The sequence below is a fragment of the Harpia harpyja genome, chromosome 13 (assembly GCF_026419915.1).
Source record: "Harpia harpyja isolate bHarHar1 chromosome 13, bHarHar1 primary haplotype, whole genome shotgun sequence".
Taxonomy (NCBI): Eukaryota; Metazoa; Chordata; class Aves; order Accipitriformes; family Accipitridae; genus Harpia; species Harpia harpyja.
The window spans coordinates 12098260-12126169 of record NC_068952.1 but is presented as its reverse complement, the minus strand read 5'-3'; the positions used below and the strand labels follow the sequence as shown (position 1 = coordinate 12126169).

Below are 27910 nucleotides of genomic sequence, written 5' to 3'. Positions count from 1 at the left end.
CGGCGCGGCGGGCTCCTGCTGCCCAATGAGGGGCCGAGGCGCGTTTGGCGGGTCGGTCGGTGGCGGGAGTCGGCGCCACGAGCCGGGTCCGCGCGCGCAGGTTGTTCTTGGCCATGCTGTGCCGCGCGCTGCTCCGCCGCTCCTCGGCCGCGCCGTCCCGTGAGTACCGCGGCCGCGCCGCTCCCCGCACCGCTCCGTCCCGTCCCGCACCGCCCCTGCCTCTTCCCCGGGCGGCGGGACCGCGGCGGCGTGAGCCCGGGCCGCCCGCTGCCGTAGCAGTGGTCCCGGAGCCGCCGGGTGAGACCCCCCCCGACGGCGGAGGGGGCGGCTCGGGCGCCTCCACAGCCGCTGTGGGGGCCTCGGGGCTCCTCGCGTCCGAGTCGGTGGTGTCTGGTGCGGTTACGGTCCGTCTGTCTCGTTGTAGGTCGGTCCTCGCCGCTCCCCCTGCAGCATCTCTTGGATAGCTACCAGTGCAGCCAAGAAGATGACCACCTGTCTTACGGGGAAACGGGCATGCCGGTCCCTCCTTTCGGCTGCACCTTTTCTACAGGTAAAGTCACCTTCGAAAGGCCCTTTTAGGGGCCAGGGTGTGGGCACCGCTCACTGTCAGCTTTTTTGTTGTTGTTGTTGTTGTTGTTGTTGTTGTTTAACTATGTTTCATGATTTGGTTTCAGAGTTTCTTGTTTTAAAGTGAGCTGGTAATAGTGTACTTGCACCTAGATGTGATCTAGATTGGATCACGGTGCTCCTAGATATACTGGTGGAAAGTATTCCCTTAAAGAAACACTACAAAGCATTTATTTTGTCTCCGTTGCAGCTTTGTCTGTTTCAAGGTATGTCCTCTTGGTGACAGTGCTAGGCTACATTGGTGAAAAATTGGGCTTTGTTCAAAATATATGAAAGATATACCAGGGTGGAGAACAGTATGCAGAAATCAAAGAGGTGGATGGATGTCACTAGACTGTTACATGTAGCGTTTCCCGATGATAAATACATGATAAGCGAAGCAAGCATGGAAGCTCCTGGATCTTTAGGGCAAAACCCTTTAATTTATAGTGCTCTAGCTTTGGTGTGAGCTTATACGTTTCTCCAAGGTAGCTTCCTGCTTTTCCAACTCAGATCCATAGAAAGTACTGGAAATTGTAGATGATAGGTAGTATAGATACAGAAAACTCTTAACTAGAGAACTATTACAGCTGGTGAAAGAGGCTATCATCTCAAACGTTGCTCCTTGAGCCATTTGATTGCCCATGTATAGTAGTTCCTGAATGGAACACCTAGAAAAAATGCTGGCCAATATTTCTGCATTTTGAACATTTAAATTGCTATGTAAATACTGTTTATTTCACAGCTATCTATTTCCTGTGTACCCTATTTAAAGTGTCTGTGGCCCTTCACAAAGAGCAGGGGCATGATTATGAATCAGCTCCATAATACACAAATACGTTTCAATTTCTTTTCAGCCCAGAATTTGGAGCATATACTGGCAGTCGCAAATGAAGAAGGATTTGTTAGACTGTATGATACTGAAGCTCAAACTACCAGCAAACTCATCTTTAAGGGTAAATGTTATATAGAACCTGATCTTCATTTGATGTGACAAGTACATGATTTACTGGAACCAAAGAAAGCTTTTTGCAAGTCGTTTAAACATAAATGTGGGCAGTACTTATATCCTTTCATATACTTCACTGAGTCTTCTTTACCAAGCAGTAGCATGAATGTGCTCTTAAATGGCAGTAGTAGGTGAATTGTTCTGCATTGTTTTTCATGCCTAAGGCAAGCTGTTGACAAGTTTTCTGGTTTCAGTGTCTGATGTTCTTTAGTCTTCTGCAAAATATCATGCTGCAATGCACTGAACTAATCTTGGCTTTTGTTTTCCTGTTAGAATGGCAGGCTCACTCAAATGCTGTATTTGACCTTGCCTGGGTACCAGGGGAACAGCGGATTGTAAGCAGTCTTTTGCCATCTAACTTTATTTTTAATGCTTTAGCAACTGTGTGTAGAAGATGACTAAAGCTTTTTATTTTTTCCTCCGAAGGTCACTGCTTCAGGAGATCAGACAGCCAAGGTGTGGGATGTGAGAGCCAGCGAGCTTCTTGGCATATGTAAAGGTCACCAGTGTAGCCTCAAGTCTGTTGCTTTTTCTAGATTTGAGAAAGGTAAATATTGATATTCCCTGTTGTCTGTTTTTTCCTTCTTCTTTCCTCCTGCACATTGGTACTTTTGGGGCTAAAAAAGGGCTTTGGAAACTGACAGTTACAAATAGCACAGGCCGACTGAGCAGCGACCCAGCCAGTGAAGCAAAACTAACTTGTTGGAACTTCAGAGTGACCTGATGCTACCATCTGCACATTCCTGATCTTGGGCAAGTTTAAGATATGATACCTACTTCCATACATAAGTGTGTAAATATTCTTTTTGTAAGCAGGTTTCTCTAGAGTAGTAGTAAAAAAAGAATAAGGAGAGTAAGGAAACTAGTTAAAAGTCATGCCAGAACAATGGCCCGACTTTTGTATTTCTAGGACTGGCATCCCAAGTGCTGGGTCAGAGGAGCCAGAGGCACATAGATGGCGTTGTGCTGCATTCAGTTAATTAAATTAACACTTTTGGAAGCTAATAGCACTCTTTTTCTCTCTCTCAGCTGTCTTCTGTACTGGAGGCAGAGATGGAAACATCATGGTTTGGGATACCAGATGCAACAAGAAAGGTAACTGAACTTTCAGATATGTATCAAAAAAGCTCAGCATCTCGTGTAAAAGTAGCACTCGGATGTACTTGTTGGAGTAACGCTTTCGTTTACAATACAGGCAACACTTCAGTAAGAAGAGAAGGATTGTCAGATAACAGTGTACTGCTTTGGTACAGTAATAGGACGGAATAGGTATTTCTTCTATGTATAATACATTTTTCCACTTTGTAACAGTCTCAGATTTGCGGCACGATATACGTGCTGGCCTGATAATACCCTGTGTATTGGTAAGGAGATAAGGGGGTACAGAATACATCCCTTTGTGGGACAGCACAGAGATAGATGGGCTGGGTGAGAGTGCGTGCTTGGGTCAGAGCCACCTGGAGGGATGAAGCAAAGCTGGAAAGGCTCCTGCCAGAGTAGGAGGGAAGACAGAAAGTGCAGGAGCAAAGGAGCTTGTGAGCGCTGGGAGCAACTGAATATATTGTGGGAACACCTAACCTACTAAATGCAGGGTGAGCTCATTCTACTCCTCTCTTTCTGTTTCCTGGAGCTTTTCATTCCCTGGTCAGGTCATGCCCTTAGGCCTCTTCCCAGTTCCCTGCTCTGTCCCAGCAGTTTCCTGGCCTGTGCTGCCAGAAGATGTCTCACTGTTCCATCTGTCTCAGGTTCCCTGGCTCTTCAAACTTGCAAGTGGGGGAAAAGGGAGGCTCCACATGATTGAAGTGGAAGGTACAGGAAAAAAAGCAGAAAAGTTGCTTTACTCTAGGAAAGCAGTAAGTTTCATAAAGTGAAAAGTAGCAGACAAAAGGCTAAATAGAAAATTATAATATAGAGTGGAAAAGCACTGGAAACCTTCCTGTGAGTGCAGTTCTGCTCAGGATGAGATGGGTTGAATGCTCCAGACCAGAATGCATGCTGAAGACAGACCAAGGGGTAATGATTTCCAAAGGCAGCCTGCCTAGATCAGTTTTAGTTTCAATGTCCATGCTACTTTGACCTCTGTAATTTTTTGCAATATATGGTCCTGTTTTCTAGTGTGTTCTTCTCATCAGCTTTGTATCTAACTAACAATTTTTGTTTTCAGCATACATTTAAATTATTTTATAGGTTAGTCTCAGCCACTTTTTAGGACTTATTCCAAGCTGATGCCTGTTTTATTAAAGTGATAGCAAAATTGCATAGAAACTATTCATTGACATGTCTTTGATTTCTTTCAGATGGATTTTATAGGCAGGTGAATCAAATCAGTGGAGCACACAATGTGGTTGACAAGCAGACTCCTTCCAAACCAAAGAAAAAGAGGCAGAACCTAAGAGGGCTTGCTCCCTTGGTGGTAGGTATCTGCGGAGCAAACAAAATGTAGGCCTGTCTTCTGAGGACAATGTTAGTCATAGAAGTCTTCCTAAGTAACTGTTGTGAGAAATATTTGTCCTGAATGTGGTAACTGCTTCTGTTTTCTTTGCAGAGGTAGGTTTTTGTGTCATGGTCACTTGCTATGGCTCATTTTAGACATTGTTTAGTTGTCTAACAACCCATGTGCCATCAGAGCCATCTTTGTGCAAAAGCCATGTGAAAATACTTTTTTTTTTTTTTTCTGGAGAGGAACGGAGTAGTCAGCATTCCTTTTTTAAGGGGGATATAGGGAGAGTTTTAATTTTTTTCCTTTCTTTTTTTTCTCCCTAATTTGACCACAATAATCACTGCCTTACTGGAGTAAGACCTGGTCTTATTTAATCTATTAAACCTTGCAATGAAGGCAGCTCTCTTAGCTCTGACCTGAGAGGTATAATCTCAAACTGCTGTCCAAACACTTATCGCTCAGTGGCAATTTCACTGGTGGGAGTGTTCAAAGGATTGTTGTGTCCTAAATGGCATCTAGTATTTCCAGGTTCTCCTGCCTGGCTATGAGGAGGTTTTCTTGGTATTCACTTGGCCTTGAACTAAGCAGCAAAATCTTGCTGACCTTGAAAGAAAATAAAGTTGGTTTTTCTTCTTTTCTTTTTAAGGATTTCCAGCAGAGTGTAACTGTGGTGCTGCTTCAGGATGAGCATACTCTTATCTCTGCAGGAGCTGTTGATGGGTAAGGAGGGAGGATGTCTGCTTTTCTATCTATTCTGTGTGTTCTTCTTAGTAGCACAAAAAGATTGGGAGATTTTTTTTGTAAGATCACTCAGTGGCCCACAAGGCTAATGAGTTACTATTAGGTAGAATAAGCAGCGCTACGCTGCCAGCTTGCATTGGCAAAGCTGAATGCCACTTTTCTTCCTTACTGGAGATTGGAGCTCTGGGACAAATTGTGCATATATGGTAAATGCTCATTTTAGTGTCTTAGCTATGGGGCAGAACAAGAGCAGTTCTTGTCATCTCTCTCTATTCTTATGGACCTATGGGACCACACATAAACAGACTATTGTTAGACAGTGAGCTGTTTTGGGATGCAAGTGGGTGGTTGGTGCCTGGATATGTGTAGGCATGCTTGAGAAAATGTTGCCTTGAGTTACAAAAGATGCATTCTTTTAGGTGCCAGATCCGTTGCAGCATCTTGGAGCTCGAGCAAACTGTCTCATTGGTTAGTGTGGAGATTACTCTCTCAGGACTCAATTCTTTAGCAGGCTCCATGTGGTCAGAGCCTTTCTGAGGCAGATAAGATAGATTGACTCTCCTGCCTATGGCTCGTGAGAGAGGCTTGGTCCTGAGAGCAAGAAAAAACTCGAAGGACTTCTTAATTTTTAAAACTACAAGTCAGGAGTATAAAGGCATCCTTGTATTTCCTTTTACTACTTGAAGAAAGTTGACTTGCAGGCTCTTGTTGTATCATGTGTTAGTTACAGAAGACAGTGCTGCTTCCTCATCCATACCCAGCAGAGCAATTGTTTTGCTTTCAGCACATCTCTGCTCTACTTCTGCCCAGTTGTGCTCCTTAGCACTGGACGCTCCTCAGTAATGAGCAACCTGTCTTCCTGTGCTCTTAGAAGGCCCTATCAGCATTGCAGAAGAAATTTTGAAGTTGAAGACACTTGTGCTTTTCTATTTCAGTGTGATCAAAGTATGGGACTTGCGCAAGAACTATGCCACTTACCGTCAGGACCCGGTGCCTTTCAAGTCTTTTTGCTACCCTGGGACCAGTACTCGCAAACTTGGTAAGTTATTGGAGGATGTATTTGTTAAAGTGCAAAGTGAATTTAACAAGTACTGTCAATGCCATCTCTTATCTTTTTAGCCAATTATTGATCAGACTGACAAGCTTGGCAGGGTACTTTGATTGCCAATACCAAATTTTCAAGTTGAAGAGTGAAACTGCCCCACTTTTGTATCATTGCACCAATGGTAAAAACTTGCATAAGCCTCAGCAGTGTATTTGCAGAAATGAAGATGAGGGAATAATAGAGCTCTTGAGACAGAATTTAGCTAGTTGTTTTGATGCATGAGTAGAAATCAGACTGAACTCTTTCTTTGCATTGTGTCTTGCAGAGACAACAGACCGGACTGGGTTTTTATATTACAACCTTTCAGAGTCGAGCAATACTTGAAGTTGTTTGTTATCAAAAACAATAGCTCTCTTATTTGTGTTGCTCTGTGCTTCTTTGTATCTTAACGCCTTACAGTGCTCTGATGCAACACAGTAATTCCTGATGACTTGTCTAATCAACTATCTTGACGTGGTAATGGTCAGTGTCAGTCCCAAGAACATGAGGGAAATCCTTGAGGAGCTGGTTGTGAAATAATTTCCTTGCAGGGAAAGATTTTTCTGGAACCTAAATCACTAGCAAATCAGAGGATGGCTTATTCTACCAAAGCATGAGGGTTTCTATTTATTTTTAGTCTCTGCTTCTACAATTGGTTGTTCCTGTTACCCATTTTAAACTATCAAATAAATCACTTGCCTTCTCTGAAGGTGAGATTCCTCTAAATATCACCCTGCCTCCTCATGAGAAAATGTAGATGTTATCGTAGAAACTGTCCTTCTCCAACAAGTGCTCTGCCAAACAAATAAACTTTCCAATGACAATCTTGTATGTGATGGAGATCCCTTCCAAATTTCCCTCTCTAGGCATTGTTTTGAGATGCCTGTTTTCTAAAATGTTTTTTGTGGAGTGATTTCATATGAAGAACTTCTCTCTTTTTCTATAGGATATTCTAGCCTGGTTTTGGATTCCACCAGTGCTAATCTGTTTGCTAACTGCACTGATGACAGTATCTACATGTTCAATATGTCAAGTTTAAGGACCACTCCAGGTAAGCATGATACCTGTGAAAATAGCTGCAAAAAATAGATGTTACAGAGTATAGATAGGTGAGTTTCTCCCTATGACTTAGAGAGACAGAGACCAGCCTGAACCCTTAGGAAACCTATTCTATGCTCTTATGTTTAAAGCTACCCAGGAGAGAAGGCACCTGTTACAAGGGCTGTTCATGTTTTGTGTTAAGCCATCCACATAAAAATAATAGCACAAAAACTTTCGTAAGTGCAGATACTGGTTCACCCAGACAGACAGTTATGGTAGTTTGCATGTTGACTCTAGTTATCTGGTGAGGAATGGCTAGTGTCCAGCTGCTACCCACCTGAAGCAAGTTTGAATCTTCTGCTTACTGGCAGTCACTGATTTTTCAAATTCTTAGATATGAATCCATGTAAAGTGATCACCTGCTATGTTGTATTCAGATATTTTAAGGTGTCTTTTAAATTTAGCTTCTACTGCAGTTTCTGGGAGAAAGCATCCCCAGCATATTGTGGAGATGCTTCAGCTTTTTAGATTCCTTCAGCTCTGCATCTGTGACCTTTACGTTGCCAAGATGGCCCACAGCCTTTGGTGCACTCAGCTGCTTTGTCGTAGGCCAGTAGCCGCTTCTCAGAAAGCGGCAAAACTTGCTAGATGCTTTCCAGCCAGACACATGATTTAGTTTCCATTGCCTTTTCTTGGTTTTTCAGTTAATTGAATTAAATTAACAATGTGTCCTTCTGTCTGCTCTTCAGGAAGGCAGTCTGGTGGGTGGGAACGCTTCCAGAGTTGAGACATGGTGCAAGTAGTAAATATTAATAGGTCAGTTGTTGAGGTTAAGCCCCGGTGCCACCGCTGAGCTGTGGAAATACGCTCACCGGCCCATCTGCCTGCAGGAGTTGGCTCTCCAAAGCACAGGGCATCCCGCCCTCTGCCTCCTCATGGAGCTCTTGCCTTCTGTGTGCAGCCAATAAAATCCAGCGAGCAATCTCGATTCATCCCGCTGGATGAAACATGTGCGGCTTCTCGGTGTGCCACTGTTCCCGCAGAGGGCAGCGCCTGCCCACGGGTTCATGCCTTTCTCCTCCCTCGACGGCTTTTATCCCAACTGTGGCTGCGCTTACCTAGTATAGAGGCAGCTTTAGTTTGCAGGGGGGCATGAGGAAATCCCCGCTGTAGCAGGACTTGCTGGTAGGTCTGGCTTAGGAAGGGATTTGCTGTCTGGTAACCACTGTGCTGAGAGAGCTATGAGTAAAAATTAAGGGATATTTTGGGGTTCTTGCAACTTTTCAAAGACCACCAAAGGCAGCCATGTGTCCTCTGGTCTGTGGGTTGCCTCCTTTGCCAAAACCACTATTAAAACAGGGCTGGTAGAGGGGGTGCCAGCCCTGTCTGGTGCTACATCAGGAAACTTGCCCTTTCTGCCCTAAGGAGAGGACAGAAAACGGTGTGGCCGAGTGCTCTAGATCCACACTCGGCTCTTGTGCCGGCTGCCGGCTCTTCAGGTCCTTGCAATAGGGGGAACAGCAGCCATTCGGGGTGATGGTTTCAAGGCTTCAGCAAACACTCCTGAGGCTTTAAATACAGGCAGGCGGCGAGCGTGGCTGACACGATGCAAGTTTTGTTTATGAAATAAAGATGCTGGCAGCAGGAGGAAGGAGCAGCAAGCGCCTTTGTTGCTGCCTGGATGGAAGAAGGCCCTCACTGTGTTTTCTGTGCGACTGCCCTTGTTAATGTAGCAGGGCTGGTGATGGTGACTGAGGGAGGAAGAGACAAGGAACCTTAACCAGAGTAGTGAGACAGCCCAGGTGATGTCTCTGCCTGCTTGTGGTATGGGCCAGGCTAAAGCTTTAGTGAAACTGCCACCGCTTCCTAATGCTGTGGAGAGAGCTGTTGCTTTGTCTGGGAAGCCTGAAGGGCTCCAGTTGAATAACAAAAACTTCCTGCTGCCAGGGCCGGAGCCCCAGAGCAAGGGAGCAGTGTAACCACTTTCTCCAGAGGGTATGTGGCTAGGCAGGAAAAGCCTGTAAGATCAGCCCTCCTTGCGCAACTGACAGCTGTGCATTGAGTGGGGCTTTTATTTTCTTTTTTTTTCTTTTCTCTTCACAGTGGCCATTTTCAGCGGGCATCAGAATTCAACCTTTTACATCAAATCCAGCACCAGCCCAGATGACCAGTTCCTGGTCAGTGGCTCAAGTGACTGCAACGCATACATCTGGAAGGTGAGGCTACTGGGAGAGACCCAAGGGTGCAACCTGGAGCTGCTTTGCTCTTTTGTTTCATTTGCTTTTCATGTTCATGTAGGACACTCCCTGCCTCCCACTCTTACTCAAAGCAGCGTGGGGTTAGCTACTGGCATGTTATGCCCAGAGTGTGTGTGTTGCTGTCAAGGCTAGATGTAACTGTTTAAACAGAGCTAACCTCCTGCCATCAATGTGTCTCTCATCACTGCTGCTTATTGCAAGTTGCTGATCTTAATCTGGTTTTAATGGGCATTAAAATCCTCTTTCAATCCTGTTGATTCAGCCAGCTATGACAAGTAGACAGACAGCTGTTGGTTCCTATTTAGCAATGGAGCACATTAGCAGAAACCTAACAATATAATTGTTTTAAAGGGAACTTTTTGCCCCCCACCTCTCCTTTTTCCAGCTCTTGCTTCAGACACAGTTTTTTCTCATGCTTAATTTACAGTAGTTAAAGCCTTTGTATTACAGCAAGGGCTCAGCCAGAGCCTTCAGCGAAATTCCAAAGCACCGTCTGACAGCCAAGAGGCTTCGTCACTTGGCATCTTGCACTGACGTGTAGGAAATGCAAATGTCACCAAGTTAATAGCAGGGACCTCAGAATAAGGCGTGCTTCAAGTTCTGTTCTCCATACTTGACAACCATATGGGAACAGAGTAGATTTCTTAGTGAAGTAGAATAGACAGAAACCACAGGTGACTGCCTATTTCAGGTTTGGGTTAATTTTTAGGGAATGTTGACTTGTTTATCCCTTTCATGATGTGTTTGAAAGTAAAATACAAACCTTTCAGAGCAGAGGGTCAGCCTGCTGAGGTTGTGGTTTGAGCATGTAGTCTCTTTGATTTGGAGAACACTTGTAAGCAGCTAGGTTGCTTACTCAGTAGTAGCAGGAGTGCGGTAGCATGGCTACTCCCGTGCCAAGTGGTGTAATTTTAACCTTCCTCATGTACTGTGCAAATTCAGCAAAAATGCCTGTGCAAACTTGAGTTGCGCAGCCTGCATTCATGTGTTTTGATACCTTCTTGGAACACAGGCTGGGACTGGGTCAAGAGCATTCAAGGATGTCATTACATCTCAAAGTTTAAGCATTTAAGCACATTTAAAATGTGTTTGTGTAAAGAAGGCTTCTCTTGCTATCACATATGAGTGACAGATCGTATTGCCTAATTATTAAATAAATCATCAGATGACTACTTTTATTTTAATCCCATAGTCTTGTTAGAAAGTGGGACTTCCAGCGAAACTGTCTCTTCCAAGATCTGTCATATCCAGAGTCTTCTTAATTTGTTTTAAATATTGGCAGATTTTACTGACTTTGAAACATATGTATCTTTTCCTGGGATGAGGACTTACTTTGCTGTGAAAAAAACATGGTTAGATATTGCATGAGCAATTAACAGCTAATGTTGGAAAGAACTTAATGAAGAGCGCTAGCTTTCCATATCTAGAGAGGAATAAAAGGCAGAGGAAGACCTTGTTGAGGACAGAGCAAGACCTTGTCCACCCAGATTATTTCTTTGAGAAACTTTTACAGCATTGCTAAGTTGTGTTTTGGTCAGCAATTCCCAAGGAACACTGTGGCTAGAAGTTATTGCTGACAAGGACGCTGTTTCAGTCTGTTTCCATATATAAATCACTTCCAGGCAATGCGCACTTTCTTTATTGTGTTGGGTGTTGTTTTTTTTTTTAATTACTAGTCCGTTGATTAATGAACTGACTCTTGAACAACCCTAAGATTATAAAAGCCAGAGAGCAGAGAGGTTTCTCTCGACAAAGATGGTACCTAGCTGAGATAGATACCTTCTTGGTAGTAAAAAATATCCTTTATAGACATATACTTCCATTGTCCTTTGAATCCTTTGGTACGGACCACTCCGAGGTGACCATATTAAGCTACCCTTTGGTCTGTCCCAGCGCTGGAATTTAAGTGCTTCTGTATCGTACGGTGCATAAAACTGTATACACCATTTTATGCTGAATCTTGAAGATGGATACAACAGCTGTTTCAGTGAGTGGAGTAACTAATAAAGTCTCATTTCCTAGGATTCTCTTTTTAACCTTTCCACAATAGTTCTAACTTCCCCACCAATATCCTGTCAAATCAGGCAAAAAATAGTACGAACTGTGGCTAATCCTGACTTAACATGCGCAGACTGGCTGACTGTCTTCTGCCAAACACAGTGGACACAGCTGTAACTATGCATCCTCCTTTAGTTCACGATAATATAAGTTGGGTGTGGTTGGTTTAATTTACACTAGTATAGTGTAAAACCAGTGTGTCCCAGCAAGAGTAATTCTCTTCCTCTGCTTTCCTTTCAGCAATCAGTGGCTACTGGACCGCTATTGCGTCTGTTATGTGTATATAGCAAGACTGCTATTAAATGTAAACAAAGGTGTTCTCTGCACCAAGATCTCCTGTTGTTTATTCCCTAAATAGGGATTTAGTTTCCATGGTATTGCATGTTTTGGCAGAGAAGGGAATACTCTGACCAAGGCATTTAGTGGATATTTAGTCAAGTGATTGCCTCTGCTATGCCAGGAAAAAAAAAGCGGCCTGTTAAGATGAACCTGTTTGTATCAGAACAACTTTAAGATCTGAAGGTGGATATTGAATTGCGGTTTTGCAGGCTGTTGTAGGAGGTGATCCACAAGAGAAAAACTTGTGTGTAAATCAGAAGCCTTCCCCAATGTCTTGCATCTTCCTTTGAAATCTATATGTAATGTCTATTCCTTTTCCCACACAGTAAAGGATCTGTTCGTTCACTTAGTCATTTATGCAAATCCGCTTGATAAATCCCCCTTATAATGTCACATCAATAATGGTGACTCATAGCTTCAGAAAGCATACAAAACTTGGATATAATCTCTGTGTGTATGTGTGTGTGTTTTCTTCCTTGGGCCACTTCAAGCTAGCTTCAGCTGTATCTGTCACTTACATGAGCTGTAATCGAAGATTAATAGTAATACTGTAGAACAGGAGAAAGATTTTTATGAAGGGTGTAAGAGAAGTGGAGATCAGGTTAATGAGCATGAGTGATTTAGGGAGCTTTTTTATGAACTCTTAAGAGGGTCTGTGGTCCAGCTGGTTGGTTGGAGGAGGTACAGACACTTGGCACTCACACAAACGCCGGTTCTGATCCAGTGAAGGTTCATCTATAGGATTTTGTTGATGGTGGTTTTATTTTTTTAATAAACCACTGACCTGTGATTGGGATATTTGTAAAATGGCAGCAGAATATATTTGCCTATCCTGATTCAAAGTATGAGCTTCCCAAACTTTTAAGCAGCTTACCTAGAACAGGTAGAGGTACTTAATATAGTAAAATGCTTGTGTCATGTTTTGGGCTGACAACTCTGGAGGCAGAAATCCTGTGCGTAGCAGGAATTGAACAAGTGTTTCCAGGCAAGTCAGTACATCTCAGTGCTGACCAGCTGCTTCACCTCTAGAAATGAAACATGAACTGATTCTTAGGGCTCCATCAGTTGTTGCCTGATGATGACAGGCTGAGAACATTTGATTTATCTATCTCATATAGGAAAGATGGAAAGTATTCACATGCTTCACAGGTGGGCTGTGGGGTCTTTTCTTAGGGATGTATATTAGGTTGTGAGGCTTCTGATTGTATACTTGTTTTTCTATGGAATTTTTAAGGTTTCTGAGCCCAGCCTTCCTCCATGGATACTCCTTGGTCACTCTCAAGAAGTTACCTCCATTGCTTGGTGTCCTTCAGACTTCACTAAGGTTTGTTTTCTGGAAAATTGTCTTTCCCATGAAACAATAGATGTGATGTGGCAACATCTGCTTTTCAAAATTGCAGCAGTATTTCTTTATTTGGGAGGAAATTTTTAGTCAATAATTTCTAAAAATGTTCATTTGAGGGGGCAGTAAACTAAGCTTGTCACATGAGTACAATGTATCAGAACTTTTTCATTATTTTCAAATAATTTAGGCTATTTGATAAGACCTAGGAAATTGCAAATGAACAAAGGTCTCTGCTGATGAGAGCTTGTGGCACTACCTGTAAAAGACAAAACTGTGAAACCATTTAATCAGGGCTTTCATAAGATAAAAGCTTGTTTTGTCGTTCCGTACTTACAGCTTCCTTACCTGTCTGACCATTGATACATCTGCTAGTCTTGTACAGAGTGGCAAGAAGTTTGGAATGCCCTTTGAAAACTACGTGGACTCTTTTCATTGTGACCTTTTTTCAAAATCTGAGCTGTTTTTATGACATATTTTTGTGTACACCCAAAAACCTACAGTGAAATTGGGTCAGTAATTATGCACCAGGAATCACTAAAAGGAAGAGAACTGCAGTAGGAGGTTGGTTCAAATGATTGGCCTGGCTCAAAATGAGAAATAACCCTGAAAAATCCTAGACAGTGTCCTAATAATAGACAGTTTCTTTCATCCCACAGTATTAAGCAAGTCAGCCACTTCCCTAGCTTGCACTACAGCACTGGGTCTTCAGAAAAGCGTTGCAGTGTAGGAGGGTGGGAGTCTTGCAGGAAAACAGGAGGAATTGTTCTAGTTGTGTAAGATGCACAAAAATATGAGAATTAGCATTTTAGATTAAATCTGTGATCTAGAGGTAGCCCAGTATCCTGGTCATGGTGTGTTGGAAATGCAGACCAATATAGCCTTTAAAATCCTTACTGACACAGGTAAGAAATAATCAGCCATTGTACAAATGCCAAAGCATGAAGAAAAGTGGAGAATGTGGTGCTAAGACAGGACAGGAAGCTGCTTGGAGTAATTTGAGAGGCAAAGTTGCTTTCTGTAGGGACAATATTGGTGTCACAGAGGTCAGAGGAGAGACATTTTCCCATCCAGATTACTATGAACTTTGGCCACAGCATTTCCTTGCTGCTGATTCTTATGTCCTGGTTACTCCTATAAACTAATTTATACTGTAGATTGCCACGTGCTCTGATGACAACACTGTGAGGATTTGGCGCTTACAACGTTGTCCTGAGGAGGACAAATCAGCATTAAGAAAAATCAAGTTGGTGGGCTGGGTCACTCACAAGAAACCAGAAGAACAACGTGGAGCAGGTAAGGCTGCTGAGCTGAGCTATCTTGCTCTGCAACATGGCTTCTGAATTTTGGCTGCTTTCTGTACCAACAAAAGCCTTTGGCTTGTCTTATTATTCTTCTTCTATTTTTTTCATGTTAGGGAATAATTCATATAGCTAGACAAACATTTCTACTTGTAAATACCTCTGCCACCAACAAGACAAGCTGGCTGAAATAGCTTACAAGTATGCCAAAGTCTGTATCACCAGACTGCAAAGCAAATATTCATTAATACAGCTTGGGCATACACAATACATCTGGGCAGCCAGGTCTTCAGTATCAGCAGGGTTCAATAATTGAACAGTCAAAGGAGATGTCATGTGTGCATGCACTGTAGCAACAAGTCACGCTTTTTTTTATATCAAATAATAACTGAGAGCAGTAAGATCATATGCTTTTTCCAATTTACTAGTTTACCCAGTAAAGGGCTGACAGCACACAGACAGCCTTGGAACTCTGAACTGTTTCCTCCTGCCCAGTAGCTGAATTCTGCACAGATTTCTTTGCTGCTACTATCAATATTACATCTCTTTCTTCAGCTTCATATGGTGGTACTGACTGTCTATACAGACAAATGCCACGCAGTGAAAGTACTTAAAAAATGTGTGTAGACAATCATGATGCGATCGTAATGTTCCAGAATTAATCAGTAGTGTCATCTACTCACATGTTAAGGCTAGTTAACAAATGCAATACCTTCCTGCAAAGCCTAGGCAATCAGACAAGCTATGCAGCATGCTCTCACAGCTAGCAAGCAGATCTGGGCTCTATAGAGAAGCTACTCACTGGACAGTACCCTAGACCAGAAGAAAGGAGCCCTGGATCATAGCACTACTTTGACTTGTCTGAAACTTGCATTTTGTTACAGTAGAGTAGGTGAAAGGAGAACAACCCTCCCCCTGAAAGTGAAGTAAGATGAGCTTCTCTGTAGAGTAGCTCTGAAACTAAGACTACGATAGCTTCCCAGCAGCTGCTGGTGTGACTTCCTGTGTTCCACCTATCTTTTCTAGCCACCCTCCAAATGAATTTCACCTTGGCTAACACAAATAAAGGCTGAAGGTCTCCAAATCCCACTAATGGGATAACATTACCTCTAACCTTTTGCCAGCGAGTAACAGTCTTGCAGGAAGTTTGCAGGACAATAGCAGGGCGAGTGCCAGGTCTGCTCTGTAGCTGGTAAATGGTTTGTGTGTGCACAAACCTTCAGAGAGGGCTCAAAAATAACTTTCTGTACTAGTTTCAGCAAAAGAGAAGTAAGCATAGGTGTAGTCTAGAAGCCTGAAACCTGAAGTAGCTTGTACACTAAAACTTTACAAGTCAGCTTTGGCAATTATACTAGAAAAATAACTTATTTCTCCTTGCTCTTGCTGCATTAAAGTAACACAGGAGGGAAGAGGAAGTACACAGGCACTGCAAACACAACAGCAGGCTTCCTGCTGACCTTGGCTCTTGAACACAAAGCACGTGCTGTTAGAATGTAGGAGTTTTCTGCAGAGACTGATTGAGACCTGGCAAGCTGAGTACTATTTCAGACCTGCTGGGATGAGATCTAGGTAGTTCCCCACCCATTTATGTGGAACAAATGGTGAGATTGAGCTTGTGTATTGACTGTTGACCTATATCATCAAGTGTAGCAAGCACAGTTTCCTTTTCTTTGGAAATTATTTTAGTGTTTTCCCTAAGTTATACTACTTTCTCTGTGGTTTCGTGTAACCAAATTTCTGGAGCATGCCTGTGCATGGGCAATTTGTCACTTTCAAATGTGGAGATTGATAATATCAGTCTGGAAGACTTGTAGCAGAGAAGGTAGGAAACATCTGAAATAACCTGCTTTGGTGTTATGCAGGTTGACTGCAGGTATTTACAGTATTGTACTACATGCAATGGCAGCATAAACTGCCAGCTTGGAACTGGCTTAGTAGAAGTCTGAATAATGCATGCAGTCTTACAAAAAAGCCTGATCTTTGTATTCTTTATCTCAAGTTTGGGGAAGTTTCTCAAGTTTGGGTTTGCTTCTTGCCGTGACACCCATCCAACTCTCAGGATAGCTTTTTTCCCCTTATCCAGCGTCTCCACAGTATAACTTTCAGGCTGACTTGGGATTGGGAGTGCTCATACCCAGCTAGTCTGCAATATTTCTGCTGTATGAATTTGTAGATGGTCATTAGGTATCGAGAGTTGCTGAGCTTGCTACTTCTCTTCTACCTCTAGGAGCTTAGACTTTTAAGTGCAACTAATTCCTCAGCTGAGAGATTATTGTCTTGTAAGTGCTCATTAAAGTAAAGATTAGGAGAACCAATCCATCTTGGCAGTTACTTTCTCTTAGTTGAGATTGAAGCAAGTTGGTATGAAGTAGCATATTTTATCAGGAAAGGAGCATTTAACTCTGTGTGTTAGAGTGATTTGTAGTGAGATCTGTTAATATGGGATCCTATTTAATTTTGCTCTGATGCACCAGTACTTATATTTTGGATACTAGGTAATACAGTAAAAGGAAGGATCAAAAGAGGTTTAGTATGCTATATAATCAGAGAGTCATGTAGGTGCTCACTTGACATGTTATTTGTGAGACAGCCCAGTGTCCTAAAGAAAATGGCAGGTTATTCGCGCTAGACTTCTCATTGTTCTAATGAAATGCTTTATAGTACAGTGCTAATGCTGAGAATTAGGAGCTCAGATTAAACACCTGGTATACAGAAAATGTTTAGAGCTCTTGTGCTCAGCAGTGGAAATGCATAGAGTAACAAAGGTGCTATTCTATTTAATTGCATCACCACAAGTTAAATGAATGAGAAAGCAGGCATCTAACAAACGCGCTAATGTGTTCTCTCTTGGAGGGTGCCAGAAATAAAAAAAAATTTAAAAAATTTTAAAAACCCCTCTAATATTGCTGCAGACCAAGATCTTTGCTATATATTATTCCCACTGTTACTACTGAGATCCTTATGCCCCTACCTATGACTACTGTTTTAAGAAGCTGGGTATTCAGAACCACTTTTTTAAAAGCAGGGGGATTTACATCTTGGCTAGTGAGCTCAAAAGCCACTGTGAAATACTGTTTAGGAATCATTTGTTTTAAAAAAAAAAACTTACTACAGTGACAGATTTTATATTCTTTGGAATTTTAAGTCCTTGTTCAGGAGGTGAAGAATTTCTCACATTTCACTGGGTGTGGTAAATAACTACCGTCTTCATACTAATATAGCATCGCAGAAAATCCTCCAGCAAAAAGACAAGAGAAAGTATGTCCTTTCCTGTTCTCACTCTTTTTTTTTTTTTCATCTTTAAAATATGCAACTATTAATGCCTGACTAGGAGTATTATTCATATGGTAGGGCATTATAGCGTAAGGCTTCCTTGGTATTGCAATTAGCTGTGGGACCTGCTTACAGTACCTTTGTCCCTCAACTCAGTTATGCAGCTGTTAAAGATGGTAGTGCAGGTGGGGACCAGCCTTGCTTTCAGGCAGCATCTCTGTACAAAGCTGTCTGGACCAAGCCACTGCAAGGCTTCCAGCAAGGCAAGATAAACTTGGAAGATTCAAGATCTGTTTTGTCTGTCTGTCAGTGCCTTGGCTGTAGCTTACATAAGAGTGCTCATTACAGAAAGGATAGATGTCAGACACTACACAAACATGCTGTATTTTACTTATCAATATGATATAGGATTTTACATAGGACTTGTACCAGTTTAACCGAAGTTAGAGGGATTTATGCAACCTCTTAATTCAAAAGGGTATATCTGAGAAGAAGGGTTGGCGCTGAACTCATCTGCTAGTTGGAAGGGGTGTTTATAAAAGGGCTGTCTTTAATCTGCTGTTCTGTGTTCCTCATCAGACTACTTATTTCTCCCCTATCAGGACCACCAGCCAGCCCACAGAGTACTCCTGCCAAGGCCTTCACAGTGGGCAGCCCATGCATTTCCTCGCCAAGGCCGGCTGCCTGTGCTCCCATTTATTCTGGAGACCTTCCTCTGTCGACAAACACTCCGACGGGCACTCTCAAAACCCAGACGGCTGCAGCCTGCACCCCAGCCAAGCAGAGTGGAGCCAGCCCATGCGCTTCTCCCAAACTGATCCCTTCCTCCAAAATGTCTATTAAACATTGGGTTATAAGGACACCGTGCTCTTCTCCTCCAGAAGTGGGGAAAAAGGCTTCTTCTCCTAGAAAAGCCCTGGCAGAAGTCACCCAAGGTCTCCTGGAAGCCGCTTGCCCTCCTAAAGCCCCACACTCACAGTTTGAAAAGCGTGCCAAGAGAAGGCTTGACTGCAGCAAGGAGGACAATGCAGGGCAGAAGTGTCTGCAGGCCTGTAGCTGTGTGACTGAACTGGACCATGCAGCTAAGAAATCCAAGCTGAATTTATGTCACTTGGCTGCAGACCAAAAAGCTTGTGATGAAGGCGCTCTCAGCCTGGCTGACTTGGATAATGACCGCGAAGGCTCCAGCCACAGCCCAAAAGAGCCTTCCTTTCCTGGAAGCTGTATTAATCCATTGGGCATTCAAACTCCCCCCCATCTTTTCAGATCTCCGTGCAGGAAAGACACTGAGGTAGTAGATAAAGAGAATAGTTCACCTGAAAGAAAAAATTGGTTGTCTGCTCTGGGAGAGAAGCTACGGACTGGCAGAACTGGCAGCCAGAGTACATCAAACAGCCCCCTGTCATCTTGCAGTCCCAGCGCCAAACGACAAGAGGCTGTGGCAGCAGCCACTTCGCCAAAGACTGTAAGTAGGATGGTCAGCAACAGTGGTCAGGAAATAAGTTATCCCTAGCTGCCACTCTCCCCTTGTTTCTTCTCTCCTGCTCAGGCATTCAAAGAATTATCTGATCCCTTTGACTGTGGACAAAAGGGATGATTTCTGGCCTAATAAGCCAGATACGTTAATGCTGTTATCTACTAATCCCCTCTGTGCAGGAACAGAATTTTTAGGATGGTGGTGTCCCTCAGTTTAAAGGGACTTAGGGCACACAAGAGCTGAGAGATCCTTGCAGTCCCCAGCTGGATGTTCGAAGGGTGTAGCTGTCATCTGAAATACAGCTCTACTCTGAGAAGCACAATAATGACAGCACCTTTCCTGGCAGATCTACTGTTTATGTGTTCACCGTCACATCTGCCTGTTTATGTTACTGGAAAGCCACTTTAGCATTGGAAGTAAGAGCTAAATTGTATTCTAGCCCAGGTAGCAAAAGAATTTGTTACTCATGTTAAAACTGTGGGGCTAAATAATGCCTTCAGTTCCTTCAATTGAAAACAAGGGAATTGTAAAAGAGTGAGAGGGCAGGATTTGACCTACATAATCCTACTTTTGATGTACAAGAAGCCTGACATAGAGCTCATCCTAGGATCTGAAAGTTAAGCTTGTAAAGCAGCTAAAAAAGTTGGCATGAGGGCATAAGGGTTTAACATGCAAACTGAGAAATGACAATTACATTTTTTAAAACAAACCAAACTTGACTCGTCTCTGAAACTGGACTCCAAGTCCTACAGTGTCTTTAACTGAGTCTTATTTTAGTAAATGCTAGGTAAATTTTCAGTCATCAAATTTTAGTTGTACTCGCAATTGAATATCTGATGCTAGAAGTTGTTGCCATCATTAAGGCTTATTTTGGTATCTCATTTCTCACCCTATTTCACCTCTTCCAGCACTTCTATCAGATATGAAGTGGGCAAGCCACCACTCCTTAAGTTATGCATAGCAGCTGAACTCTTCATATTGTGGTTGTACCAAGAAATCTTGGTTAAAGGAAACCTACAACTACTTGTGCTTTATGCTGTACATGTTTAAACACAAGACGGAAAGATTTGCCCTGGAGAGAGACTACTATAGAACAATTACCTTTCCTGACCAGTATGCTCTAGTTCAGATTTCAGGATGCTCCTGTGTTGTACACAAAGCCTGAGGACATGCCTGGAATACCAGCAGCATTCGTTGATCTGCTATATCTTGGAAATCTGCAGCTCTCTTATCTGCTGTAGGGAAGCTGAAACTGCAGCCAGAGTGCTTTTCTTACGGCAGTAAGACAACCCTAGGTTTTAGCCAGTGTTTCCTGTAGGTAATAAGCCTCTTATCTGTGAGACAAACGGATTATAGTAAAGAACCTTTCATTTACTATCTTAGTTGGGAAGCTAAACAAACTGGAGCAATGACGGAGGGGAGACTTTAAGACTCCTGCAGCATATGAACTGTTAACCTAGAAACATTTCTTGTTGGTTTTGGTTTTTTTTCTGCCTAGGCTGCAACCACTTCAGTTTCCATGAGGAAGATCTGCACATACTTCCACAGACAGCCACAGAATGACTGAAGCAGCATGCAGCAGTTGCACCTGATGGATGTTGACACTGTGGTATCAAGACCAGATTTAGCAACGCCGACAACGATGCGTCAGGATTACACAGTTTGTTGTCAGCCATCCATAAACTTGGGGTTTTATTCATCTGTTTTTAAAGCCATTAACAGTCAAAGTTAGCTGAGTGTGGAACATCTACACAATACTTACTCATGGTCTCTTACTGACTTCAGATGGTGGATTTTTTTAATAAAGAAAAACAGAGTATTTTTTACATGGCAACTGTTATAGTCCAAAGACGGCAACAGCTCTGCTGTGCATTGTTGACAGGCACATATAGTTTGTCAGTTTATGTTACTAATCCACTGTTGAAACTTCGTCTCCTTAAGAATAATGTGCAAATCATTACACCCTCCTGAAAAGCAAGTGTTGGAATGTATGTAGGGAAACTTACTGGAGGTAGATCTGAGTCTCTTTGTGCTGAATGGCATTTCTACAGTTATTCCTCTAGTACTGCAATGACTACCCGCTTCCAGCAGGGAAGTTATGAATGCATTAAGTAAATATAAAAGACTTTTAAACACCCTGTGTCCATCTGATGGTGATTATAGTCTGAGAGGAGACAAAGTATAATCAAGTACATAATGCGTGTAACTCCTCTTGCCATCCCCTTTCTTCTCTCCGTCTGAAAACTTCTGTATTTACTGACTTAGCTGGCTCTTGAACCATCAGGACTACAGCTGTTGAGGCCAACAGCTTGTCACTTCTCTGAAATAAAAGACTGGCAAGGTGCCTTAGAAAAATTAGTTTGATCTATCCCAAATAGGCATCCCATAACAGCTGGTTGCTTGGTCACCTCTTACAGATTCAGCCGGTAGCAAAGGCATTAATAACTGCTTATAACATAACTTCATAAGACTTTTATAATACAGTATCTATAAAATAATAGCTTTTAAATTGGGGGAGGGGCACTTGACATTTTAGAAAGCACTTGACAGAGTTTACATATTAATATTAAATGCTTTGCCATTGTAAGTCGTCACTGATGCTGATAGAACAAGGTCACTGAAATGAGATCGCTGTCCTGCTGGCTAATGATACTAACTCATTAGTCATGCTTTCCCCAGGGGGAGCTAGTAGAAGATCCTTATGTTAGGTTGGAGCATTTACTCTATCTTCTGGTATAATAGTTCCTGTGAACTTTAAAAACAAAAGAAAACAAACCTCTGAATCCCTCTTAAGTTTTTCTACTGCAAAAGAATTGAGGTATTTGAAGGGGATGTGATCCTACAAACTCATGTTTTCCATCTGAAATTTTCACACCTGCTTTACAATAGCATTGAATAGTATGATAGCTGAAAGGGATTAGAGGAAAACGTGCTGACATATTTTATGTTGTAGATTGTATTTTGCAAGGAAATAAATGATTTGAGAGAAACTGGCTTCTGTGAAAGGTCTTTTACAGCTACAAAGTAAATGTGTAGTGTGCTTTTTAAAAAAAAAAAGTAGTCATCATCAAGTTGCATCTTTTAGCAGGAGAACTCAGGTACATATAGGGGCCAGAACAACTTCCTCCTGTTTATTGAATTACAGGCCATCATCCCATGAGCTTTGAGGAGATGCCATTAGGAAAGTGGGAAAGGTAGTGCTTTGGGCATTTTTCTATTCTTATTTAAAAAAAAAAGAATTTTTAAAAAGTGATTATCTGAATAGATCTAGTATCTTGGGCAAAACAGGAATATAAAAAATCTGTTAGTTTAATTTTAACCTACTTCTGGATATTGAGGTAGATGGAAGTAGTAGAAACAATGTAAAATAAGTAGGTTTGGGATTGAATTCTGTCTTAATTTTAATTATTAGAGCAACTGTGTAGGATACAACCTGCGTTGCTTACAGCCAGTTTTTCATGCAGGATTCTTCCATGCAGTTTGTAAAGAACAGGTTGCAGAATAAGATGTGGACCCTGTGGAAGTACATGAGAGTTGTCAGACATTTCAACAATAGGATTTCATGTTCCTCCACTTCTTTCACAATATTTTCCTCCTCCAGAAATGTTCTGCAGCCAAACCATTATCTCTTATATCTTGTAAATGGCTACCTAGAGATGATTTACACTAATAGGTTTCTACTTGGATGAATAATATTGTGTGGGGATGTGAGATTTTTCTCCTTTCAAATAGTACTTGTTTAGTGGAACAGCTTGTTTTATGGACCACCAGGCAGAATTTCTTTCATCTTAAGCTGATGTCAACCTGGTTCAGAGCCTAGGAGAATTAACTGAAACTTATATTTTTCTATGTTCAACTTGCCTTGACCTTATAATGATTAAATCATGATTGGAAAAGCATGGAAGAGTTGCTGATACAAACCATCTGTCAAGTGGTTTAATGTAACCAGTGCTGTCTTTACCTGAGATGCATTCAAAGAACTGAGCTCTTGTTTTGAGCCAGCAAGCTATACCTCTGAATTACCTTTCCTTCTAAAGGATTTACAGAAACTCCGTAGTCCATGTTTTATAATCAAATTCAGCCTTTTGAGATATTATTCCCAAATCCTATGTATATATGTAAATCCCCCCTCACATATCTTGCAGGTTTTTCCATGCAGATGATACTGCTTATGGATGTCTTGTCTCTATCCTCAGCGTTTATCTTCTAATTGCCAAGTAGGATTTGGGAATGACCACAGCAGTTTATGATGGTACTGTTTCCAATAGTTATTACTGCTTTGTTGGAGGTTATGCCTCTCACTGCTCAGCTATGAGCAGTCAACCTGTTTAGTTTAGTAGCAATTTGACGGTGACTTGAGCTAACCTGGCTTGGCAAAACTGAAGAGGCACTCCCAGGGTCTGTACAGATGCATGGTCAGCAAGCCTTGGCAAGCATTTCTTCTGGTAACAGCACTGACTTAAGAATCCCTTGGGGAAGCTAACTACAAAGAAAACCAAAAATTTAATTGCCTCAATTCCCTGACTCAGCAGCTAGTTATACCAAAACTGTTGAGGGGACAGAAGTGAGGGTGTGGGGCAGCATTGCCACTGAGGGGACTGTTCTGTCAAACTGTCTCTTGATGCGTAGAGCTGGTAGCTTCTTGTTGGTCAGAGATTGCTAAAGTCTTCCTTTGGCACCGTTGTTTCTGCAGCCATTGAGCATGGCTGAAATCTCCTGGATGGTCCATCTTATCTTTCAGTGTCCACACCACCCCGTAAACTGACCTACAGAGGTTAAAGAAAAACACACTATTGTGGCATTGAAAAATGTTCTAGGTGCTATCTGCATGTGGTATATAATTTCTTAAGTTTTGTTTAGAAATAGATGCTTTCTAGCCAGGGATTTGCCAAAAGCATTTGGCAGCTAGCTGGAGGTATCACCATATTCAAGGGTTTACTTGTAGGCCTTGCATCCAGAATGCCTCTGAAAGAGGTTCCTCAAGGTCAAATATTAAGAGTTTTTCAGAGCCAATACTGGTTTGGCAATACACGGGAAATAGTGTTCATCTTCAGGTCTGTTACAATCAAATTTCATTCTTTCCCTCCTGAAGCTGACCTAAACAGTTTTCCAAATGAGTGGAAATTATCACCCTCTATTCCTCCACACAGAAAAACAGAACCCAAAGGCTTGCATTTTTTCCTCTCTGATTTGTGTATGGCCCAGCCTACAATGAATAAAATACATTCTGCTACTATACAGTGTCCATGTGTCATCCTTCAAAGAACAGCTTTGACCATAACCAAGTACCCTCCATCTGCACTGCACAAAATGCCAAATACGATGGAAAGCAAGGATGAGGAGAAAGCACACATGAAGGAGCCCATACGTAATTTCTTTTAAAATAACTTAAGAAGAAACATTCATGTCAATTGTTTTATAGAAATATACACAGTGATACGAGGACAGCATGAACTCAGAAGGGCAAAAGCAAAATTATAATCAAGGATTACCTTTCATTTTTAAGCCTCAATCAATTATATTTTTTTTTAATAAGAATAAGTAACTTTCCATCTTAATTTGCACATTATGGAAAAATTCCAGGGACTAAAAGTACAGCTAGATTCCAGCAGGAAGACCCATTACTCCAGGCTTGTGCAACTAGACATAGAGTTAAAGATCAGAAAGGATAATGTATAATGAAGTCCAAATACCCTGTCTTAATAATTTCAACATGGTATCTTTGACTGTTTAAGCTGCAGTAGTTCTTATTTTTGAAGGAGTTCAGTCCTGATTTAAAGGCTTCAAATGATAACAGGTCCATTACAGTTGTACATAAATTATTCTAGAGGTGAAATACTGTGAAAAGACTGACTTTTTGAATTTGTTTAGCTTTGCCTTTCACCTGTTAGCTCAGATTATTAACTTTGTGGTCTGGGTTAAAGTTATTTCTACTATAGATTTTTTGTCCAACATGTAGGAAGCCCAGGCATGAGACTGAACCACCGCTTGTTCTCCTCTTTCATGAACTAAAGAGATTCTACATACAAAACCCAAAATATTTCTCAAGCTTGAGTAAGCAGCTAAGGAAGTGCTTCATTCCTTCACATCAAGGTGCCACAGTACTAGCTCCACTCATATTAACACAAAGCCGCTCTGTCTTTCCTTCACCTCAAGGACTCAGCTTTATGATTTAATTCTCCCCTCTTGTCTAAAGAGTGGCTGAATCGTTAGGTAAAGTATCTCCAACCATCTACTTCTGTACCATGCCTGGATTTTTTTATTTGGGTCATAAATTATGTAACTCCCTGGTTGCCTCGTAAGTGTGCTCTCACATGGTATTGTTGTGAGCATTGGCAGAGGAGGAGATGGACACAAATCCAAGCAGCAAAGACTAAGCTGACCCAGTAGAGCTGATCATTCTCACATCGACTTACCTATAACTGTGACAAAATATCAGTATACTCTTGTTTGGTTGGGGTTTTATCTTTCTAGTTGTAACATCATCTCAGTTTATTATTCTATTCCTGTTCTTGCAAAAGGTGCTAAGTATCCAAAACCCAGACTAATAATAGTCCGTAGGACTGTAAAGCCAGTTCCACTGTACACAGCAAAGTGGGCTGTGTTGACAGGAGTTTAGCAGATACTGTCGGAGTGTATTACTGAATTATTCAGTGCCACCATTATTTTTGTTCTGCTAATTTTCATGAATTTACTGATGAAGGAAGTGACAGTGTGCATACTGTGAGATCAAGAGATCCATTGGATTCTTGAAAACAACACATGACAGACATAAATGCAATGAGCTCTGATTTGCTTGAATGGACTCTGATTTGCTGCAGGTAGTTGACAGCAAGGTGGTTATGTGAAAATTCGAAGTGTTGCATCATAAGGAATCAGCTGTTTGTACACATGCAATTGTTTTAAGAAGCAGGACTGGAGTGATAAAGAGAAAGCTGATGTTTGCAGAAGTTAGCAGGGGAAAAAATAATCAACGTAAGAATAAAACTTAAAGAACAAAGTACATTGCATAAGAGATGCAACCGACAGGAGAAACTAATCCTCACCCAATTGTTACATACTTAGAAGAAAGAGTAGGGCTTGGGAGGCCCATGCTGCACCTTTGTATCAGACTCCTATCTATATACTCTAGTTTTTTTCCTCTGTGCATTGGGACAGTTGTCCATGCTTGCCAATTGATCCCGATTAAGAGTGGGTGTGAGTCTGAAGGCTGTTCCCGATCCTTCTGTGTGTGGTCACTATTCTTCCACCTGGTCTGATTTAACCTAATCTACTCTTGGAAAGAAGTCAGTTTTAACAGAGTATTAAGATCAACCAGAATACGATTTTCTTGTTTCAGAATAAGCCTGTTTTTGCACAGGGTTGTTCAGAAACGGCTATACTGAGGTAACAGCTCTGCAGTAACTCCACCACGTAGGCGATCCTTCAAGAAAGTGATGCGAGACTGCTGGGTGAGTGGTATTACATAAAACCAAGGATATGCTCAAGCGTGAAGACAGCAGGAAAACTTTTCCCCACAGAAATGAATTTCTTAATTTTCGTGTCTTGGCACCCCCAGCCGTATCAGGTAGAAAAGAGTGACCCTGAGAACGGCTCCAGCAGCGCGTAACACAACCTGTGGTTTGGCTGTTGACATGCTGCTGCCCATCCACGGCTGAAGGCACTGCTGCTGCTGCTGCTGGTGGCAGAGCCCTCGCCTTCCTGTCAAGTGAGAAAGACCTCCGCTCGCTTCCGGACTTGCACAAAATTGTGCTGCTCCACTTTCCCACCGCACACCGGCCCACGGTAACGGGCGTTATTTCCTGCAGTCACCACATCCCAGCCCCAGCAGGTCTCTCAGGCTGTGCCTGCATCCCCATGCCTCCGCCGGCCCGGGCACAGCCCTGCAGCGCCTGTGCAGCCTCCCACCACCTTCCGTCCCCGTCGCTGCCCCTCGGGGAGGGCCTGTGGGTCCCCTGCTGCGCTCACACAGCCGAAGGGAGCAGAAAAGCATGTTCTGGCTGTGCTTTTATATGCTTGCTGCGCACCCAGCAGGGACACCACCTTGGGGCCACCCCTACGGAAGAACGTGTGTGCAGCCTCCTTTTTTGTTTTCTCCCTGGGAGGCGGAGAAGAGTGACTTTTAAATATAATGCTGCGAATTCAATGCTGCTAAGCAGAGCTTGTCTGATTGCAGATGCAGCTGGAGCTCCTGGCTTAGTCCCGGCACAAGTGAGTTAAGGACAAAAGGTCTTCGTTACTCTTATGCAAAGAGACAATTTCTATGGCAGCTGAGGGCAGCATTAGTATTCATGCCTTGGCTGGTCTGGCAGCAAGGCGGCTAACCTGATATTAACTGTGGCACAATGACTGGGTTTTATGGGCTTTTTCTTAATATATATCACAGGTAGCCAACCAAGTGGGTCTTTATCCTAATTTCCTTGGGGTACCTGCTCTCCTACCTGCTCCAGCGACGGGCCTTGGGTTTTTCTTGCAATGGTGGTGGTTTATTAAAAGCCACAGGCAGGTTCCCTGCCTGGCTTATTTGTTACCATGTCGTAATCCTGTATTGGTTTATTTTTCAGCTGACCAAAGTTCCTCTTAAGCCCAAGTGGTCTGTGTTTACAAACTTTACACATACTTTATTGTGTAATATACTAAAGCTTTTTCCTGATGTTTGAATGGGGCCATAGATTTGCAGCTGAGACATTTCCACATTATATGCATTAGAAAAGCGTTACCCTAAATGACTAATGGAAATTATTTCTGGTCCAGGAAGCAAAATGATGGTGAGTGAAAAAGAGAAGAGGGTTATATAGAAACAAGAGTATATTCCCCTTTGCCCGGGCCCACCGAAATGCTCCCTCCCCTTCCCCCTCATCGTGTGTCTCACCACAGCACGAGGGTGTGCCAGAACATGTTCCCACAACCTTTCAACTCATTCGGCACAGCCTGCAACTTT

At 42.4% G+C, this 27910-nt stretch overlaps 1 protein-coding gene across 1 annotated transcript; it reads left to right on the top strand.

Moving 5' to 3' along the window:
• The first annotated feature begins 11 nt into the window (after positions 1-11).
• On the top strand, positions 12-24052 carry DTL (denticleless E3 ubiquitin protein ligase homolog). Its single transcript, XM_052806127.1, has 15 exons — positions 12-159; positions 425-550; positions 1464-1562; positions 1889-1950; positions 2042-2162; positions 2645-2710; positions 3913-4028; positions 4702-4775; positions 5732-5835; positions 6827-6931; positions 9025-9137; positions 12811-12900; positions 14076-14214; positions 18095-18957; positions 20468-24052. The coding sequence occupies exons 1-15, from the start codon at positions 114-116 to the stop codon at positions 20534-20536; spliced, it is 2193 nt and encodes a 730-aa protein (XP_052662087.1). The 5' UTR covers positions 12-113; the 3' UTR covers positions 20537-24052.
• Positions 24053-27910: the final 3858 nt, after the last annotated feature.

Excerpts from the sequence above, each read along its gene's own strand:
- DTL (XM_052806127.1), top strand. The coding sequence starts at position 114 with ATGCTGTGCCGCGCGCTGCTCCGCCGCTCCTCGGCCGCGCCGTCCC. Across the intron at positions 14,215-18,094 it reads AGAAGAACAACGTGGAGCAG|GACCACCAGCCAGCCCACAG; the intron begins GTAAGGCTGCTG and ends CTCCCCTATCAG. Across the intron at positions 18,958-20,467 it reads CAGCCACTTCGCCAAAGACT|GCTGCAACCACTTCAGTTTC; the intron begins GTAAGTAGGATG and ends TTTTCTGCCTAG.